This window comes from Equus caballus, chromosome 9, assembly GCF_041296265.1.
Source record: "Equus caballus isolate H_3958 breed thoroughbred chromosome 9, TB-T2T, whole genome shotgun sequence".
NCBI classification, from domain to species: Eukaryota; Metazoa; Chordata; class Mammalia; order Perissodactyla; family Equidae; genus Equus; species Equus caballus.
Window position 1 is genome coordinate 88019388 of NC_091692.1, and position 22168 is coordinate 88041555.

Genomic DNA, 22168 nt, shown 5'->3' on the forward strand with positions numbered 1-22168 from the left:
GTTAAAAATGTTCTCTCTATTGTTACCAGTCATCACTGTTCAACAAACTCAAGCTCCTATCCCTTTCCCCATTGGAGACTTCTGTAAATTAGTAAGATTGCCATCTTCCTTAAAAAGCAAGTCCCATGCGAAAGAACAGAAGTAGACCATTACCTTGCACCATACACAAAAATTAACCCCACATGGATTAAAGACTTGGATGCGTAAGACCTGAAACATAAAACTCTTAGAAGAAAACATAGACAGTGCGCTCTTTGACATGAGTCTTAGTGGTATCTTTTTGAATATCATGTGTGACCATGTAAGGGAAACAAAAGAAAAAATAAACAAATGGGACTAGATCAAACTAAAAAGCTTCTGCACAGCAAAGGAAACCATCAAAACTATCAATTGGGAGAAAACATTTTCAAATCATATATCCAATAAGGGGTTAATATCCAACATATATAACGAAGTCATATAACTCAAAAACAAAAATCAAACAACCTGATCAAGAAGGGGGCAGAGGATATGAACAGACCTTTTTGCAAAGAAGAGCTATAGATAGCCAAGAGGCACATGAAAATATGTTCAACATCACTAATTATTAGGGAAACGCAAATCAAACTAACTATGAGATATCACCTCAGATGTGTCAGAATGGCTATTATCAAAAACACAAGAAGTCACAAGTGTTGGAGAAGACATGGAGAAAAAGGAACACTCATACACTGCTGATGGGAATGCAAATTGGTGCAGCCACTGTGGAAAACAGTATGGAGGTTCCCCAAAAAATTAAAAATAGAAATATCATAAGATTTGGCTATCTGGATATTTATTCTACTTCAGGACTTTTATCCAAAGAACATGAAAACACTAATTCAAAAAAATATATGCACCCCTATGTTCATTGCAGCATTATTCACAATAGCCAAGACTTGGGAGAAACCTAAGTGCCCATCCACAGATTAATGGATAAAGAAGCTGTGGTATATATGTATACAATGGAATACTACTTAGCTATAAAAAAGGATAAAAATTTTGCCATTTGTGACAACATAGATGGACCTTGAGGGTGTTACACTAAGCGAAATAAGTCAGAATAAGAAAGACAATAACTGTATGACTTCACTTACATGTGCAAGATAAACAAACAAACAAACACATAGATACAGAGACCAGATTGGTGGTTACCAGAGGAGAAGGGAGTGGAGGGGAAGGGTGATAGGGGTAAAGGGGCACATGTATTTGGTGACGGATGGCAACTAGACTTTTGGTGGTGAACACGATGTAGTCTATACAGAAGTCGAAATATTATGATGTACACCTGAAATTTATATAATGTTATAAACAAACGTGACCTCAATAAAAATAAACAAATAAGCAAATCCCAAATCCTCTGAGGTTGACAAGTGGAGGGAAAAACTTCACATGGAAAGGGAATCTGGACCCATAAGCCCTCACCTTTGTTCCTCTGAAGTTTACCTTCCTCTTTGAGGGATGCCCATCTCAGAAAGACCCAATGGTACCTAGTGTGTTTTTCACCTGGAACCGATCATTTTTTAATAGTCTCTGCCTCGATATGATGAAAATGTTTTTAGTAACAACATAACAATGAATAAAATCAAATATAATCTTGATTGATTTATTACTTTTAAAGCAATTAATTTGAAAAGGATTTTTAAAATTAAAATATTCAAAATCAGTAAAACAATTCATGTATGAACTAAAATTTGCACTTCCAAACAATATTGTGTATCACAGTTCACAATATGCTGTTTTAAAATTTAAACACAAATAAAAACTGCATGTTGTCACACAGAACTGAAGTAGCTCGAGTTCTTTCTTTGTCCTTACCGTCATAGTGCTGTCATTGTTCATGTCAATCCTTCTATTTAATTGTGGGGATACGTTGTACTACAGGATTTAAAGTCAGGAATTGAAGCAGCAGCTAGCTCACATAATTCAAAACCACTCTGAACAGACTCTCAGAATGAAAGTGTGTAACTGTATCCATCTGTGTTGAGGCACTTTTTTTTTTTTTGAGGAAGATTAGCTCTGAGCTAACACCTGGCACCAATCCTCTTCTTTTTGCTGAGGACTGGCCCTGAGCTAACACCCATGCCCATCTTCCTCCACTTTATATGTGGGATGCCTGCCACAGCATGGCTTGATAAGTGGTGCGTACGTCCACCTCTGGAATCCGAACCAGCGAACCCCGGGCTGCCGAAGCAGCAGGTGGGAACTCAACCACTGGGACACCGGGCCAGCCCCCTGAGGCCCATTTTTATAATTAGGAGTTCTTCAAAGTGACTTCTATAAAGAATGTTATGTTTATTAAAGGATAAGCAATAAAAATGTGCTAATTACATATAAATTATTAGAACTCACGGTAACCACAGAAATTGATTAGAACTTAGACCAACAAAGGACTTTTCAGAGAGCATTTTATCACTGACATTGTTTACAATAGCTGGCACATGGTGATAATATAAAGCAGACACACTTCTAATTGGTTTTATTATCATTGTTAAGCTCTCGACAAAGAAGGCATCCTGTATAGCTGCATCTTTGCTGGACCACACCCAGGACTCGGCCTTTGGTGAACCAAGAGAGAGGACTTCTCTCACTCCTCTATCTATCTTCTTCCTACTCCCATTTCTCTTATCATAGAAGGCTATTAATTTGCTTCACAGTACCTAACACAATTTGTAATTATATATTTGTTCATGTACATATTTACTGTCTGCCCTACCATAATGCCGTCACCATGAATTGGTGACAGATGTATCTCTGAACCTAGTGGATGCCTAAAATACAGTAAGCACTCAATACATTTTTTCAAATGAATGAACAAGTTAAAGTCTTCCTCAGTTAGCAGTGGCCATGGGAATGAGATCACCTAATACCAGATGGTAGTTTATGCAAAAATAGAGCTAGGAGTGTGGCATGCCTTGGTAGGCCCTGGCCAGCTTACTCACCTAATTAAAATCATGAGAGGTTGAAGTATGTAGATCAGATGTGCACGTAATGAGAAATATAGCCATCAGGAAGGCCAGGAGTTTGCGTTGGCCCTATAAGTGCATTCTTTTTTGTAGCAAATATAGATAAGAAATCAAACCAAGATTGCTTAGTCAATCTAGGACTGGGGCCAAGAGAATTAGGTACATGCTTCAAATTTTTAGCAGCATAGTGACTTACTTAGAAAAACTCCCTTATGGTGGATGGAATGGAGGGAAGTTGGTATGCAGGAGCAATAGGTCCACAAAGAGTACTTGAATCTTTGAGTCTGGGCCCCGTCCCTAAGACCATCTTATATGAATCTACCAAAACACACCTCTTTGATTCTCTTCTTTCTACGTAACATTGTACGTTCCCTACTGCTGACTGACCACTCTTATAACTTAGTCTAACAGAATGATCACAGCCTGTGTGGTTAGATAAAGGTGGTTTAGAATCCTGGGCTTGACATCTCTATGCCTCAGTTTCCTCATCTGTAACAAGTCAATAAATGACACCTCTCTGGGGTGATTATGAGGATTCATGACACATTGTATTAGATTAGTCTGTTTCAAGAATTCCTGGCCCAGCTCACAATAATCATCTTAACTATGCCCCTCACTCACGGGGGTGGTTTCCTGGCAACTAGGTATGTACCTTCCACCTGTGGTAAATTAATTGCATTGATAGCCCCAATTAATGGCCTCCCTGTATCCACCACTTTTGCCCTGTAACTTTGTAGTTTGCTCCACTCTGATGATGGGCTCTGTCACATGACTTATTATGGCCAATGGGACAGTAGTAAACCTTATTCAAGCCAAGGCTTGAAAAATGTTTGCACTTCAACACTTTCTTGGAACCATATCACTGTTGTGTGAATAAGCCTGAGCTAGCCTGCTGGAGGGTGAGAGACCATGTGAATCAGATACAAGTTGTCCCAAATGAGGCCACCTTAACCCAGCCAGTTCCCAGGTAACCCACCAGCTAACCAGAGATGCATGGGCGCATCTAGCGAAATTTGGTCAAGCCTGGCCCAGGTCAGTAGATCCATCCAGTTGACACATAAACTCTTGAGAAATAATAAATGATTGTTTTAAACCTCTGAGTTTTGACGTGGTTTCTTATGTAACATTGTTGTGACAATAAATAAATAGCAGCTACAGTTGGTAGAAACACGATGAATACTTAACTCAAAGTGTACCAATCAGGTTCTCTTGGGAATTTGGAACTAGGATTAACAGAGAAGAGTTCAACCTGGGCTGGTATTTTGAATACAGCAGATAATAAAATATGAGACCTCCAGAACAACCATCTTTAGTTGTGTGAACTGCATAGCAGAATAATCAGTCTGCAGAGGGAGAAGCAAGAGAGAGCTGTGAGAAAAATACTCCTAGCATTCCAGGTGAATTTCCATTTAATTCCAGCCCTTTTGAGCTTGCTGCATTCTGCCATTGTATCCTTATAATAAATTCCCTCTTTTTGGGTGTGTGCTTAAGCTAACTTAAGGTGATTTTTGGTATTTCCAGAAGAGATATATATATATTTTTTGAGGAAGATTAGCCCTGAGCTAACTATTGCCAGTCCTCTTCCTTTTGCTGAGGAAGACTTGCCCTAAGCTACCATCCATGCCCATGTTCCTCTACTTTATATGTGGGATGCCTACCACAGCATGGCTTTTGCCAAGCGGTGCCATGTCTGCACCCGGGATCCAAACCGGCGAACCCCGGGCCACTGAAAAATGGAACGTGTGAACTTAACCACTGTACCACTGGGCTGGCCCCCAGATATGTTTTGATACAGCTTTTCTTAAATCTAGCAGATTACCTTGTATTGAGGAGGTACTTAATAAGCCGTAGTTCTAAGATCCGCTAATTCCACCAATCAGGTAACAGGTAAATTTGCTTTTTCTATATTTGACCTAATAAAACTTTTGTTTTAACATACTTTACATGTGTAACTTTATGCATTATATTTCCTCAATTGTAAAATGGGATCAATTGTAAGACACGTTATTGATTTAATCAGTCTTTTCAGGAGAAATGAGATACTCAATAAATGTACCCGTACTTTAGAAACTAGTCATAATTATAGAGTACTTTCTCATTAATATCACAACCTAAGTTTCAGTTTAAGTTTTCCTCCATTCAGCACCCAAAGATTCTTCTGAATCACGTTTGTCTCTCAACAGCTGTGTGTGTAACCATGAAGACATATTATTTTTCTTGAACTTGAACTTGACCTCTGTTGCAACTTTTGGTCTGATGGTGGTATTTTGAAGCTTTTCGAAGTACACCAGGGTTTTAACTACATTTGCTGTCTGATTAAGTTCACAGAATCATGTTTTTGTTTTGTTTTGTTTCACTTTTTGCTTAGTTGAATTTCCTATCTCTAAAAGTGAAACAGTTTCTCTCAAAATCACTTGGAAGCATTTATAAACCGACCTCCGGAGGATGAATGATGGCTTGCTGCATGATTCAGTCAACCAACTCTCTTAGTTTTGAAAGTTATCTATTATTATTATTGTTGTTGTTATTATTATTGTTGTTATTATTATTGTTATTGTTACCTATAGTCTAAATAGATATAAGATCTACTTGAGGAGATTGGCCATTTCTAGTGCTTTTAGTTTCATTATCTACACACAATAACTTTTTGGGTTACTGCTGCATTCTACTGTGGTTCTTTTGAATTCACGTAAGCAACAACTAGGAATGCAAATTCATATTAAAATTCAACCGCATGTGGTCCTACTAATGTAAATAATGTTGGAACAATTGGCTAGATCCACTAGATTAAGGCAGAAACTTGCACCTCTTTTCCATAGCTGGCCAGTTTCAGCTGACATCAAATGTCAGGCAGATCCTTATTCCAGAAATATTCAAATAAGAAAAAACATAAATCTTAGAATTGAGCGAATCTGGTGCTTTGATTGTATAGCCTAGCTCTTTGAGCTCTGAGCATTTCTTGCTCTTATATTAGATTCCTCCATGGTAAGATATATTTGCTCTCGCTGATGCTCCTTGCACCCCTCTTAGCTTAGTCAGGTTGTTACTGAACCAAAGCGGGTCTGCTTCCAGGTGAGTTGAGATCACAGCCTTCACCAGAAGTAGTTGTCACACAAAGTAAGATCTATTTACAGCAAATAGGAGCCCACGGGGAATTATTTCCAAAGGCATGCCTCCCCAAGCAAGGGAAAGCAGGGGCCTGTTATTTCAAACAGGGAACAAATATTCAAAAGAGAGTTTTCGTCATCACATGTAGAGGTGGGTGTTCACTCACGCAGGTGCAGTTGGAAAATATGCCTCCACCCCACCTCTGGGGAAGGGAGAGAAGCTGGAGATTGAGTTTGATTGCCAATGGCCAATGATTTAATCAATCATGCCTATGTAATGAAGCATCCATAAAAACCCAAAAGGCTGTGGTTTGGAGAGTTTCCAGGTTGGTGAATATGTGGAGGTGCTGGGAGAGTGACTCACCTGGAAAGGGCATGGAAGCCCCACACCCTTTCCCCATGCCTTGCACTGCACATCTCTCTCATCTGGCTGTTCTCGAGTTATAAGCTTTTATAACTGTAGGGGAGGAAGACATTTCCTCTACCCACTCTGGGTCCTTCTGGCCAGAAAACAAATTAAATTCACATGAGACAGAATAAAAGGAGAAAATTAAACAAAGCTTTATAACATGTATACATGGGAGAGGCTCAGGCAACCTGAGCAACTCACCAAAATGGCTTAAGCCACCACCTTAAATATCATCTACAGCTAAAGACAAAGGAGGATGTTGGGGGTGGGCAGACTCAGTCATGGGAGATTATCAGAGAAGTACAGTAAACAGGAGTAAGGTTATTTTGCAGATTTAAGTCCTTGCCTTCCTCACTGATAAGAGTTTCTAGAGATAAGGTCATCCACTTCCTTCCTGGTAGAGGGAGGGAGACACCTTTACAGATGGAGATTTCCTTTACAAATGTGAATGTTTCTTAACAAAAGGCAAGTAAATTCTGCTTTTCAGAGTTTCTTTCCTGGCTGCAGTTTTTAAAAGTAACCAGTCCCAAATAATCCTCATGCCAAAGAGACATATCTTGGGGTGGTCAATTCCAGTCCTCCACATAATAAACCAGTGATCTAGTAAGTAAAATGTTACTCTGAGTTCTGTGAGCCATTCCAGCAAATTAATTGAACCCAAGGAGGAGGTCATAGGAACATCTGATTTACAGCCAGTCAGTTAGCAGTACAGGTAACAACCTGGTCTTATGACTGATAGCTGAATTGAGTTGCCAAGGAGGGCGGTCATTGGAACCTCCAATTTATAGCTGGTCGGTCAGAAGCACACATAACAGACTGGGCTTGCCACTGGCACTGAAGTGTGTTGGGGGGCAGTCTTGCAGAACTGGTATCCACGGGCCCACTAAAGCCAGTTTGAACAGACCCCATCTCTGATCAACAGAGTGATTAAAAATTGTCTTTCAGAAAATTTGCAAAATTGCATAGCGTGAACATGTGTAGAAAAAGGAATCTTGACCTGAAACCACTGTGGAACCAAAGATTCTCCTCCCCACAGAACGAAAGGACTGGGACATGATAAGAAGGGAGGTCCATCATCCAGGAAGATCTGGATCCTGGACGCGGACATGGCACCGCTCATCAGGCCATGCTGAGGCCACATCCCATATGTCACAACCAGAGGCACTCACAACTAGAATATATATCTATGTACTGGGGGGCTTTGGGGACAAGAAGAAGGAAGAGAAAAAAAGAAGATTGGCAACAGATGTTAGCTCAGGTGCCAATCTTAAGGAAAAAAATGTTTAGAACCTTACCATAAATGTTTAGAACCTTACCGTAAATGCCTGAAGGCCACCAATCAAAATTGTCTTGCCAGCATTTCTGGCGCCAGCCTGTTCTCCCTAACCTCTTAAATTTCACCCCAAATCCTGTATCAGGGAGACAGATCCAAGGCACACCCTGCTTCTCTTAGCAGACTGATCTAGCAGTAAATCTGTCTTCTTTTCCCAAAAGTTGATGCTGTAATCAATTGGTTTTTTCTGCACATCGTGTAGAAGAACCCCATTTTTGTGTGATAGCAGACTAAACCGTTAAGCTGTGGAATTTGATGCTATCTCTGGTAGACAGTGTCAGAATTGAGCTGAATTGTAGAACATTCAGTTGGTGTCTAGAAAATTGCTCGTTGGTGTGTGGAGCCCCCCACCCCCCACTTGGAATTCTCCCAAAGTGGAATTGGATCCAGAACCTAAAATACTAGGTAATGCCTAATTCTTGTTCTTTTAAAACAAATACTGTAGCTGAAAATCCGAGACACAAAGAGACCTACGGACCACTCAAAGTGTTATCTATAATATCGCCCCTTTATTCTCTAATAAAAACAATGTTACACAACATTCAAAAATACTCACACTGGTTTTAGTCATCTGCTTCTGAGATTTTTTTTTTCATATTTCCAAGCAGGTCTGCCACTCCCCTCCCTCATTTCACTGGTTATAAATAGGGTTTGGCTGAAGCTGGGTTTCTGCTTTCAAAGGCATAAAGTGCTCTGGCTTTATTTCTAACTACTCCCCCTGCCCTCTGCACTCAAGATTCAAGGTAAATGTGATTAGCAGTGATACCATCTAACCATAACTCTATTACCTTATCTGAGGCAAATTTAATAGGCAGGCTTCTTCTCTCTCATACACACTTAGTAGCTACATAAAAGACCAGGATGGTACACTTTAGGGATGAAGATTTCTCATAGGAACTTTACAAGCATTGCATGTCCCACTATATGCAATATTTTAAAACTCATTTTTCTGAGAAAGATGAACATCGACATAGGTAGAATTTATTTAAAAACTATAGTCAACCATCACAGTTTCTTGTTTCTATCTTCTTCTGAAGGGAGAGGAAAACAGACAATTACATGATGATTTTAGCTCAGGTTCCAGCCTATAAAACAAGAATCAAGAGAATCAGTATAAAATCTATTGGTTTTCTTTAAGGTCTTTGAAACAGTTGGAAAACCTGATTCTTCCTCCAAAGCCCTCGACAATGCTTTCTGCAAGGCAAACTGGGAGACAGTAATTGTCTCTAACACCATATAGTCTAAACACGCATCTCCTGTCAGGCCCTCTGATTTGCTCTTCAGTTGACTGTGTAGTTAAGAGCTTGGGTTTGGGGGCAGACAGACCTCAGTTCAAATCCCAGGACCATTACTTACTGTGTGACTTTTGAGAACCTATTTTCTCTCTTCAAGTTTCAGTTTCCTCGTATTCAAACAGTGGGGATACTCACACTTATCTATTCAGTTTTTATGAGGATTTTTGTCAGAAAATGCATGTAAGACACTTAGTGTGATACTTGGCACATACTAAGATCATGATAAACTATGCCTCCCACGATTATTTTCATACAGTAAGGATTGGTTAGCTACAGTTATAGTGACAACTAGTAAAAATGATTACAGAGTGCACAACTAACCACCCCCAAACTCAGTGGCTTAAAATAACAACTGCGTATTTAGCTCACGCTCCTGTGTGTTGACAATTTGGGGTGGCCTCAGCTGGGCAGTTCTTACACCGGTCTAAGCTAGACTCACTTTCAAATCTTTGCTGAGCTGCTGGGTCAGCTGGCGCTGGCCAGTTCACCGTGGCTTCATCTGGGATGATCGGGGCTTCTCTCCTCCAAAGGGGGCCCCGTCTTCTTCACCTTTTCTAAGTCTCTGCTTGTACAACGTTTGTCACTGTCCCATTGGCCAAATCAAGTTGCAAGGCTGGCCCACATTCAGGAGTGGAGAAAGACTGTACCTCCCCTGGGCGGAGTCGTGACGTCAACTGCATGAGTGTGCATAACACAGCCAGAGGAAGAAATTGAGGCCATTTTGCCAATCTCCCACAAAGAGCCTCTTCCAGTACTTTGATTGACCTATGTTTGTTTCTTGTCCTTTATGTTTATTTCTTTCCTCCCTCCCACCTTCTCTTCCTTAACGTTTACTTACTTAAAATATTCCATGCACAGGTGATATAGCAGTAAATAAGATTTGATTACAGCTGTCATAAAAGTCTTGCAAAGGACCTCACTGTGTAGAATGCCACTATATTTAAAAGCTTTCTTTCTCTCCTTTTACCAGCTCTACGACACCCTGTGTTAAATGCTAAAGCTAGCTAGCATTTTAGCAAATAACAATGAGAGAGAATGCTTTCCTCTAGTTGTTTAAAATGATAGTGTTTCTAAGGAAGGGCTTCCAGCTGCTTTGTCTGATCTAATCAAGAACTCAACCTTATTATCTCAGGATTTTGCTCCCTATCCATTTGCAATTCTCTTTATAAAACGCAGACGACTGTGACATTTGGCTTGTGGAATGATCAGGAGTGTGCATGTTGCACACTGTCCTAGTTGGCACAGAAGGGGTTGGGAATGACCTTCTGGATTAGAGGCTTATCCTTTTCATTTGCTCTCATGTGTGTTTTCAATTACTTTGGCTGGCATAGGAGCGCGAAAATTACTCTTGAATCCAGAGTGCAGTGATCTTAAAATGCACAAGCCTAACTGGCAACAGAAATGGCCTCATAAGGTGTGTTAGACTCTGAATGGGAGTCTCATCTGGCTTCAACTCTTTCCTCAGGCAATGGAGCTCAACCTTGGCGGCACACAGAAACACCTGGGGAGCTTTTAAACCAGGTCCCTGCCCAGCACACTGCAGACCAAATTACATCAGAATCTAGGGAGTCAGATCTGGGCACAGGTATTTCTTAAGCTCCCCTGGTAATTCCAAAATTCATTCAAGTTTGAGAACTGCTGCCTTGAGGAGACTCATGGAACGTTGTAGCACAAGGGAATGCCTCTTGATTTTGAAACCGAGGAAAATTAAGCCCAGAGAGGTTAAAGATTGTTAACAGGCCCGGTAAGGGGAAAGGCAGGATTCAAACTCAGGTTTTCTAAGTCCAAAGTCAGTGCTTTTTATGCCTCATAAGAACTGGAAAGCCCTAAGTCACTAGTAAGCAATGGCAGAAATCAAATGGAATGACATGAAACAAAAAAAACATTTTATTGATAGAAACATATAGTGAGGAAGAAAGCTAAGCCATGAGAGCATCAAATTGCATCATTGTCATCTTCTGGGAATAAACTTTTGGGACAAGTAAATATCCTTGCAGTTATTTACCATAAACTGTAAATTTGCTGACAATTACCTTTGAACACTAAAATGTCTGCTAATTAAAATTATCTCAGTGCCTGATTTAGAAATTGGAACAAATATTGGACTAAACTGGAAGCAGAGCTATTTCAGGCAATTTGGGCTAAAGGCTAATACTCTAAGATGTTGACAATGAGCTTTCTGCTATCATGGTAACCAATATTATCAAGCAGACATCTTTTCTTGAAAAGGGATCTAGGGGCCCAGCTCCGTGTTGGCCACACACCGTGTGCAAGGACAAGGGCTGGGCAGTGTGGGGACTGAGGGAGATGGATAAGCCCAGTGCCAACCAGTCCAAATTAGGCTTCAAGAGAGGAGCACGGGCACAGAGGGGATGGGAAGGGCGTTTGCAAGACGGGACATAAGTGGTCCAGAAGAGGCAGATGCTCTTAGATCAAGCACTAAAGAAGGTGGTGGCAGAATCAGCCCCGGGGGATCGGTGCACAGGCAGAACTTGATCCAGAGGATTCGATAGGGAAAGAGGGTCTGAATGGTAACAGTGTTACCACAAGCTATGTGAACAAACTAGGAAAATACTTAGGTGTGGTATGTGTGATCCAACAATTATCCTGTTATCCCCGACTTTCAGTTGTCCTTTCTCAGCATCTCTGGTGGCTGATTTTATTTCTGGCAACAATACAAAACCAAAGGACCAAGGGGATTAAAAAAAAAAAATTATGGGCCAAAGTATCTCAAGGTCTTTGGAATTTGCATCTTTTTTGACTAATGTAAGCAGAGATGTCTGTCCTTAGGAATCATACCCTCCTTTGGCTTCTGGGGCACTGTGCCCTCTGAATCTCCTCTATCTCTGACTGTCTCTTTGGCTTACATCCTCCCTCAGCAAGCTTTCTCTGATTCCTGGCTTCAGCTTCTGTCCTTGAGCCAAAGATTCCCAAATTTCCCACCTTGAGATGCCTCAGCCTGCCTTCAGATCTATTCACTCGGATGTCTCCCTTGGACGTCTTCTCAAGCTTAATGTCAAAGAGAAACTCATATCCTCTTTTTACATACCCTCCCTAAAACAGCATTCCTTTCCAACTTGGCTGCTGCTTTCCCAGCACCGTCGGTTTCCTTATTCCAACCATGGAGTTACATAACTAACAGATGCCTCTCTTTTGCTCTCAAGTCAGCAGCCAACAAATCCCAAGGATTCTTCCTCTGTAGTAAGGTTCGGCTCTTTTCTACAGCCACCACCAGGACTAGGCACCTAACACCCGCTTCTGTATCAGTTATCAAGGCCTCCCCTCTAAGGTTTCTCTGCCATGCTGTCCACTCTGCAGAGCCCTGCTTCTGATAATTCAATGCTACTGTCCTCATAAAGAACCTAGAATGGTTTCTTAAAGGACAAAGTCCAAGCTTGGATGTACCGTTTGTTAACTAGTTCTATTTTACCTGTTTTGTTTTCATATTCGTTGAATAAATACGTACTTTATTTATATAGTTATCAAATTAATATGCTCTAGCACCCTACCATGTGCCAGGTAGTGATATATAAATATGAACAGGATATGGTTTTCGCCATTTTCTGAAAGGTGTATAGTCCACTGATGGAATAAAAGCACCTATGGCACGGGGCTGGTCCCGGGGCCGAGTGGTTAAGTTCGCGCGCTCCGCTGCAGGCGGCCCGGTGTTTCGTTGGTTCGAATCCTGGGCGCGGACATGGCACTGCTCATCAAACCACGCTGAGGCAGCGTCCCACATGCCACAACTAGAAGGACCCACAACGAAGAATATACAACTATGTACCGGAGGGGCTTTGGGGAGAAAAAGGAAAAAATAAAATCTTAAAAAAAAAAAAAAAAGCACCTATGGTAGTTTAATTAGGATTCCAGGGAAAAGTGCTACAGTGGAGGAAAATCAAGATACCATGAAAGTCATGGGGAGAAAACTGGAGACAGGAAAGATGGTGTGGATGATGAAAATATGCAGCAGTGCCCTGAAGGATAAGTGAGTGTTGGCCAAGTACTTAGTAGTTTGACCTTTGCCCTTAGCAAGACACACTCTCCTCCTACCAGTATCTGTGACTCACTCTCAATGCTAGCCTCTTTAAGGACTCCCCAGCTCTTTAATTCAAAACGTGCTTTCTTCCACGTATATCTCAAGACTAGTTTCCCTCCAGCCCTTCCTGGCTCTTATCTTCATCTTCTTCTTTTCTCTTTTCACTACTGCACAATGTCATTTCTTAACCAGCATGATGACATTACCCTCTAGGACTAAGGTCCTCAAATTTACATATTTATTTGAACTATGCTCTCGTGTGATTCGATAAGTTTAGCTCGGAGACCTAGGAATCTGCTTTCTAACAGGTTCCCAGGCAATTCAGCCACAAAAAGATGCCGAGCCACTTGGAGAAACACCTTTTTAGACCTCTGTGGCTTCCTTCTCTTTCTCCAGACAGGCTGTCCACAGCCCACAGTGCCTAGCAAAGTGCGCGCGTGCTGCTGAATGGTCTAGGCTCCAAGTGTCTGCTCAGCTCAGAGGCAATATTAGACACATCAATTATTAATGACACTCACAGAGTCAAGAAAAGCGGCTCAGCCAAGTGGACACAACCGCCCTCTCTGGAAGAGACTGACTCCTGAGGCGTAAAATCTCTTTCAAAGTCACCAGCAGAGCAAGAGGAAATTACATTTTCTGTCCTCTCAAAAGAAAAAGCGCAGCCATCACCCAAAACGACCTCGATGCGTCCCTAAATAAATCATGCTTTCAGAGAAGACAGAACGCACTTCAAGCTCAATAGCTTATAAAAGAAAGCCTACGGGTACTTAATACAGTCAAATCAATCCTGCTAACCCTCGCAAATGTCATAAAATGACTCAATGTAAGAAACAAATATTGCTAATGCGCCTCGAATAAGGATGAATGGAAACGCATAAGACTCAGATCACTAGGATCTGACAGTAAGAGCAAGGCCGAAATTGCTCCACGCCTCTGGACTCCCCACACCCCCCATCAGCCCTGCAGCCCCAACTCTTCCACCCCAACAGCCCCGCGCCGCAGGCTCCTGGGCGGAGCTCGGCCGCCCGGTGGGGGCGGGGCCCGGACGCCGGCGACGTGCTGACGTCAGGGCGTGGGGACGCCCAGGCATCGTCCGGCGCGGAGCAGGGCCGGCGGTGGGCGCTGTCGCTGGTTCGCTCGTGTGGGCCGTGGGGTCGGCGCTCGCTCCTCCCGCTCTGCCCTTCGCCGGGTCAGGGCCTCGGTGGCCCGGCGCTAGCCCGTCATGGTGCCGTCGGCGCGCCCCGAGCGGCCACACTGAGCCTTGGTGCGGCGGCGAGCGCGGCTCGGGGTCACCATGCCTACCCGTGAGTGGCCGGCCGAGGGTCGGGTCGGGCCTGGCGGAGGAGCGTTGGGAGGCGGCGGGCTGCTGGGCGCGCCCTCCCGGGTCGTCCGCCGGGGCAGCGGGCTGGGCTGGGCGAGCCAGGAAGTGCCCTCGGCCGGCCGAGTTAGTTTCGTTTCGGCTTGGCTTTCCGGGGTGGGGGGAGTGGCGTGTGCCCGCTGCACAGACGGGGAAACTGAGGCCCGAGCCTTCAGGACGCGCGGCGAGGACGTGGCAGAGGTGGTAGTAAACTGGAGCTGTGGGACTTCAAAGTCCAAGCTCTTTCCCCAGCTCTCTGCGGAGCAAAGTGGGACTTTATGGAAATGCTGACAGTAACTGCGGTCCCGTGGCCATTGCCTTCTCCCCTTCTCGGGGACAGGCATCGCCTGGTGGGACGCGCCGGCCCAGGGGGTCTGGACCTGGCCCAGAGACCGTCCTTGCGGCGCCCGAAGTCCCAGCAGCCTTGACTTTCTCCCTGTCTGCCACACGTCCGCGGTGGTTGAAGAAGGTGCTCTTTGGGGAACGTTTAGGCTTATATGCCCCGAAGTGTGGCTGTTGAACCACCTGCTTCAGATTCACCTGGCGGCTGATTAGAAATGCCGCTTTAGGGCCCCTCGCTAGACACACTGAGTAAGATTCCGGAGCTTGGGCCCTGGAATCTGCATGTTTAATAAGTGTCCAAGGTGTTATTGAGGGATGCTAAAGTTTGACAATCACTGGACGTTGGAGGCGATTTGCACAAACCAGACACTACAGTACTACGAATGACCCATTTTTAAACGACCCAGAGAATCGCAGTGTGACTTTAAACCCAGTGGCCCCTATGGCTCTGTGCACACTCAGGAAGCTCCTGAGCTTGGACAGAGAGATTATGCTTAATGATGATTGATTTGAGATTCTTTTCAAGTAGGGCTCTCTTGAGTAAGTGTTCCATACTGTAGAATCTTTAAACACTTGTCAGTGTGTTCCCAATTAGCTCATATTTCCTAGAATTCGTAACACCTACTGGCTGTCCTTATTTTGGTAGACATGTGGGACACTGGATTTTCAGGTCAGCCTCAAATGCGTATATTGTCTAGAGGTGGGTAAAGAGGAATTATTTCCTGACATTAGAAAGTTTTATGTAATGCTGTGGCAAATCTTTAAATAATCTTGATGTAAAGATTGCTTTTAACTGCCTGTTTAATGTGTGGGTAAGGTGGATTTTGTTTTCTTAACACAGTTCTGTGTGTCCTTAACTCATGGTCTTGGATTTTTGTATCCAGTAAATATGTCAGCATCTTATATTTTAATTTTATCCCTCTAGATTGGAGGAATATTATTACCATCATTCTCATCATTGTCAGTTTATGATTTCTGAATTCACGTTTATGTGCATATTTGAGATTAGCGCTGTGCTAATCTTTCACTTTCTCAAAGTGAGGGGGAGGAGATTGGCACCTCTTCTTGAAAGTTAAGACTTCAAGTGGAATTTACTGGTAAAATGGCAATATAAGTATCCTGTGAAATTAAACAAGTTTTTAGTTATGTTCTAAGGTTATCTAGCTTCACAGAGTGGATATAGAAAATTTGTTTCTTTTAAAATGTGTGATTTACTATGCAAAACGGCATAGAGATGCGCTGTGTTGGTTTTGCATAGTTAAGAATTCAGATTTCATGACCTGACTGGAAGGCGAGTGAAATGTTTATCTCTCATTATTGTTGTTAATATTTATTATGGTTCAGTTTCTGTGATTTCATAGAAGTGTGGTACCAACTGGTGTTACCCATGTGAGGTCAGTAGTGTTCACATCGCCTTCTCTCTCCTTTTGTGGCCACAACCACCAAAATTGCTGGGATAGTGCAGTGGGCAGTAGTCTTTCTTGGAAATTCTGCGTGTAGAGTAAACTTCCAGCATGTTACATACATAAGCAGAGACAGCACAATTATTTCCTTCTTTAGGGATGTTTTTAGGAAGAAAACCCTCTCCAAATAAACTAAGCTTTTTTTTTTTTTAATGTCAAATGAGTTAAGAGGCTCATGTACAAGCTCAGCCAGTTAATCCTTAAGGGTTTAGGGAAATAAATATAAGGCTTTTCTGTAAAGTGTTGTTGGAGATGATCACTAGGGTCTCTCAGACTGTATAATTCCAAAAGTGACCCTTGCTCCAAGTCATGGAATTATTCTACTATTGCTGTTTAGTTGCTTGTTTGGATATTGATACTCTCAGTCATTGACACTGGTGTTAATAAGTAGAATCCGCTGGAGTATGATATACCCCTGAAGGCTAAGCAGTGACATATCTGGTGAATGGTAATAGTGGCTTCATTGGAGTTGTTTTGGAGAGCCATAGACTGTTTTAGAAAGCAGCTACCTGGAAGGGTGCCTGACAGGAAGCGGCTGTGACACAGGAACAGTTCTGTGGTTGTGTCACTCTATATTCAGCTAGTAATTTGCAACATTCACTAAGCACAGATTTCAAGACTGTTTCACTAAATGATCTTTTCAAACCTACAAACCTGTAATTTGACACATCATTTCTCTAAAGGCTTTTATTTCATCCTCCTCCATTCAAAAGACCATTAAGAAACATTTTGATCTTAAAGCTTTTCAAACCCTGAATCATAATTTGAGTAGAAGAAATGTTAAAGCTTCTTAATCCAATCATTTTATTTTATTTTATTTTATTTTGCATATCAGGAGCCCGAGACTCAGTGACTTGGAGTAACTTGACTAAGGTTGCACATGGTGTAGAACCAGGACTTGAACACAGATCCCTGTAATTCGTAACCACAATGAGCATAGCTAACGTTTAGTTTTTCTTAGCACTAAGTTGATAACGTTTTTTTCCCCCTGGAGTTACACTAATACAAAAGTAAGCTTGGCCAAAACTTAAATCAGACGTGTGATCTTACAAGAAAATTTAACATTTTTGCCTTTGCTTCTGTCTTATTTTAGGAATCTGGGCAAAGAAGGCTGGGGATTTCACTGGTGTTCTAAGCAGGTGCTTGGTCATATAGACATAGACTTCAACTTTTTTACTAAACTGCTTATATGAAAGGGGCTCTCTCAGTTGACAGATAACTAGCCTCAAAACAAGTCCAGGAAAATAAGCTCTTTTATTTTATATGAAAAGTTATTGTTATTGGCTAGGGGAAACTGAAACTCTTAACCATTGTTTGCTGTTAAACTATGCTTTCAGTAGTTATTTGTGGTTAATACTTTCTTTTCTCATTTGGATATTGGCATTGATATCTGTCCAGATTTGTTAGGTTGTGGTAACGTGGTCATTCCATGTTTGGTTTTTTCCCGTTGATGAGGCTGATTATATTTGACTTATTTTTCAGTCCATTCTTAAGAAAGAAGTACAGAATATAGATGAATTGTGAAGTGAAAGAAGGATGCTGGTTGAAGTGTTTCCAATTAGAAACACATTACAAGCAAGCTTGACCTATTACTGGCTTGTGAGCCTTTTGTGTTCATTCATTCTATCTTCCCCGCCCCCCCTTCCTCTCAGCACCTGTGTATACTGCCAAAGTCACAGCTGAAGAATTTTCTTTCTCACAGTGACCTTTAGCTTGACACTGTTTTGGTTACTACCAGATCTCATCTTTCAATCTGTCCCCACTCGTGGGGACGTAGGGCTGCCTTAAGGGTGATGTAGGTGGTGGGAGATAAGGCTGGAGAAGGAGATGGGAGTCAGAATTTGAAGGATTTTATATGCTATGCAATTAACTTGACTAAAAGTGTGTTCAAGTTGTCGCTTTCACTGTTACAGTGACTGTCTATTTTATAGGCATACTAGCAGTTTCCAACTTACTGGTTACATTATAAAAGCTGAAAATATGCCACTAGTAATAGGAGTTAATTATTGAATATTGGTTGTGTGCCAGGTAGTTCACTTTGTGCTTTACATGAGTTATCTTATTTAGTTGTCTCCCACTTTGAGGGAGGCCCTATTTGACCTGTTATAGAAATGGAGAGATCGAAGTTCAGAGAAGTTAAGTAACATGCCTAATGACAGTAAGTGGTAGAGCTGGGTTGGAGTTGGTGGGTCTGACTTCAGAGTCCCACTTCTCTTTTCATGCTGTACTGCTCTGAGCCAGGCAGGAGTTGGATCTACAGTCATCTATCAGTTTGTTTTAACACTGTCACTTTTGCTTTCACTGTGCCTGATGACGTAATAGGTGCTTGGTAAATGTTGAATAAATGAATGGTTGAATCTTAACTGGAGTCAGAGAAGTTATTCTTCGGATACCATAACCTGAAATAACTTTTTTCCATAAAAACAGTGTTATAAAAGTTTTGTAATTTATAGTCAGATTCTTAGCTGACCTGCCTGTAACATTTGCGAGGCCTGAGATAAGAATACAAAGACTGCAAATCATAGTCTGCATCAGGGTTTCTCAGACTTGGTTCTGTTGCTGTCTCGGGTGGGATAATTTTTGGTTTGGAAGGTAGAGGGCAGTCTTGTGCGTTGTAGGATGTTTAGCAGCATCTCTGGCCTCTACCCACTAGAAGCTAATAGTAAATCTCCTTGTTCCCCAAAGTTGTGACAATCAAAAATGTCTCAAGACATTGCCAAGTGTCCCCTAATGGGCAAAATTGTCCCTAAGTTGAGAATCACTGGTCAAATATTTAGACGTAGATCAGGCTGTGCCCCAGGTTTCCAGTCAGGGTCCCTGCAGCCTGCTCCCCAGAGATTGCCTTCTCAAACTGGAGGCTCGAGGAATCTGCCCCCTGACCCGGTCAGCTGTGATCTCTTGGGTCAGGGCAGGGTCTTGTCTGACCCTTGGCTGGGGAACTCAGTCTGCCTAGACTCCCACTGAGTGCTTTGGGGTGAGCAACTTTAAACAAAAACAGCTGCAGCCATCTTTCTCTGGGTTTCCAGGCTGTGATTTTCCGTATCACCTCTCCCGCCCCGGCCCAGCCCACGTGTCCCTCTAAAAGGAGAAAGTCATTTGTGTTTGGGGAGGCAGAGGCCCTTTTTTCCTGAGTCAAATGAAGGTACTAGTTCTTAGGAGAAAGCACCTTTTACCCATTACATAGCTCAACTTTGGTATGGGATGATCTAGTTATCATTTGCAGTGTTTCTGTAGGAGTGGGATGGATCGCAGTGAACGAATCTGATTCCATGTAGTCTATCTTATTCTCCCTTTTGCATGTTTATTTACTGCTGTCTACCTTTAGGTATTATTAGGCAGCATGATTCCAAATTTTATTAAAGAAAGAATCACTACTTAGGTATTTTTGTTGTACTTCTGAATCATACAGTGTCTGTATGAACACTAGTTCTGTTACAAACTCCATTTTTATATATCAGTAACTGTCTTCTTTGGAGGAGCCCCTGTGTAAGAAGTGAGTACCCCTTTATCCTTTAGTGGTAGTAGAAAAGTTTTATTGATAGTAATCGAAGGAAACCCGTCCTTGACATTCTCAGAAATGGGGAGAAAGGCACAGAAAATCCCAGTGTGCCTGCTCTTCCCCTTTAAGGAGGAAACGGTAGACCAGTAGGTAAGACACGAGCTGTTTGTCCAGGTTAGGGGTCCTTAACTGTTTTTGCAAAATGAGCCGTGTTGAGAGTCAGGTCGTTCCATCAGTCCTGTTGGTGAAGCCAAGGTTATCCTTCCCCAGAGAAATGCAGATTTTTCACACGGAGTTTTGCATGTAGTTTCAAGCGATTCAAAGGCACACTGAGTTGGGCCCCCTGGAAAAATGGAGATCAACAGAGTGGCAGTTGTTCTTTGACCACAGCTTTGTAATTCAGGTTGTGGGAGAATATCATTATATGCCAAAAATATGCCATTCTAGTGGCTTATTTCATTGACTTTTTAAGTTTGCCCCCTAATTTGTTACATGCTTTTCATTGTTCTTTCTTACCTCTCTGCTAGCCAACAGAAATCTTTGAGTTATAGTATAGATGGATATTCAGTAAGGCTCTTTTAAATTCGGCGTCTATGAGGAGAGTTAATTTGAGAATTGTAAGATTACCAGAAAAGAAACTTAGGAGATGGAAAAATGAAATCGAATTGAATTTTGTAGCTGAAAAGAACATTTAGTCCAGTCATTAAGAGGATGGTCAAACTAAGCTGGTTGTGTGCCAACCAGCTGGGTAATGGTGTGCTGCTAGAACCCAGGTCATCTGAATACCGGGTGGGTGTTCTCACAACTACATCTTCATACTGCTTTCATAGGAGGTAGAAAGGTATGGGGTAGAAGTGTTATAAAAATCTGTGGCCAAAGATTTGAAGAAGGATTCAAAGTTAATATCAAATATAAAAAAATCAATATTTGCAGAATTTATAGAAATCAGAAAGCAAAACACCGCCAATCCTATGTGGTTAAAGTACACACCTATGCTTATAAAAATCTAAGTACAAAAGGCTGAGGAAGATTTTTGGGGAAATGGTTCAATTTCATTAGTAAAGAAATGCTCATTAAAAGCTGAAATCATTTTTGGATTTTCAGATCACCAAAGACTTTTTAACAATATAACAGGCAAAGGCAGTGAGGTTCAGTAGAAAAGGCAGAAGTTTTAATTGGTGCAACGTTTTTAGAAAGTAATTTGACAGTATTTTATCAAGTGCTCTAATAATGCTTATACACATTTACTCAGTAATTTCACTTTTGGGAATCTATCCTAAAGAAATTATTAAAAACATAGACTGCAGCGAGATGTCTATCACAGTAATATTTATGAAATAGTGAAAACCCAGAAACCTCAATATCCAATAATGGGGCAGTGGTACAAATTGAATATGGAATATTCTTAAAACAAAATAACATGCAACCATTAAATATGATACTTATGAAGGTGCTGGGATTCTGAATTATTTTTATTTTCTTCTCTATAATTTGTGTTTTCCAGATTTCCTACAGTTAGCATATATTCTTCCATCAGAAAAAGATACTTGATTTTTTACAGCTTTAACGTAATTTTTTCAAAATTTTCATAGTTCTTTCAAAAACCAGAAATGAAACATTAAAATGTTGCCGTGAACTGGTTCTTCCTTTAGCGCATAGAAAAGAGTTTTGAGTAACTGATCAAATAGTGTTGACCATATATATGGCTTGGGAAAACAGTTCATTTGCTGTCTGATTGCTGTTGCTATCATATGCTAGGAAATGTAAAATTCTGTGAGTGACTGAGCAATGGTTGGTGAGTTACATTGTTTTTGAATAGCAAGTAAAATAATGGGGCTTTTTTTCTTGTTATTGGCATTTTATTCTGAAAGGAGGAAGAAATAATTTCTGATTTATTAAGTGGTAGTTTCAATCTTGAAAACCTGAAAGGTTGAGATGAATCATTGTGTGTGGCTTTCAACTTATTGGGAATTTGTAGGTGTCTTCTTTTTTCTTTTGGAATGATTGTGTGTTGTGGAATGAACGCAATTCTAGGGAAGTATGATCATAAAATGAATGTTGGCAGTTCCTCCTATGATTAATATGTCACACCTGTCAAAATTCTCTCATCGTTCGTATTTGCCGGGTTGGTTCAGTTCTTGAAATGAGCCTACTCTCACATATGCTGTAAGGCAAGCAGGAGCTACGCTTATTTTTCCTCTTCCAGGCCAGTCCTTTAACCTAGCATAGTACCTTTTGTAGGTTGCGTGTAGGCTATCATATTCTCCCTTTTGCATATTTATTTACTGCTGTCTAACTTTAGGTACTATTAGATAGCATGATTCTAAATTTTATTAAAGAAGG

The 22168-nt window shown here is 41.5% G+C and overlaps 1 protein-coding gene across 13 annotated transcripts in view; it reads left to right on the forward strand.

Moving 5' to 3' along the window:
- The first annotated feature begins 14179 nt into the window (after positions 1-14179).
- Positions 14180-22168, forward strand: part of EFR3A (EFR3 homolog A) — a 103745-nt gene continuing 95756 nt past the window's right edge. For 4 of the 13 annotated variants that reach the window (XR_011421444.1, XR_011421443.1, XM_070221832.1 and 1 more), the window contains exon 1: positions 14238-14468. Coding sequence is in view for 2 of the 13 variants with exons in the window: in XM_005613281.4 (XP_005613338.1) it covers positions 14459-14468 (10 nt within the window). In the remaining 11 variants the exon portion in view is untranslated. Of the gene's footprint in view, positions 14469-22168 lie in introns of all 13 variants that reach the window. The other 9 variants (XR_011421442.1, XM_005613285.4, XM_023648981.2 and 6 more) reach the window with 6 other exon arrangements.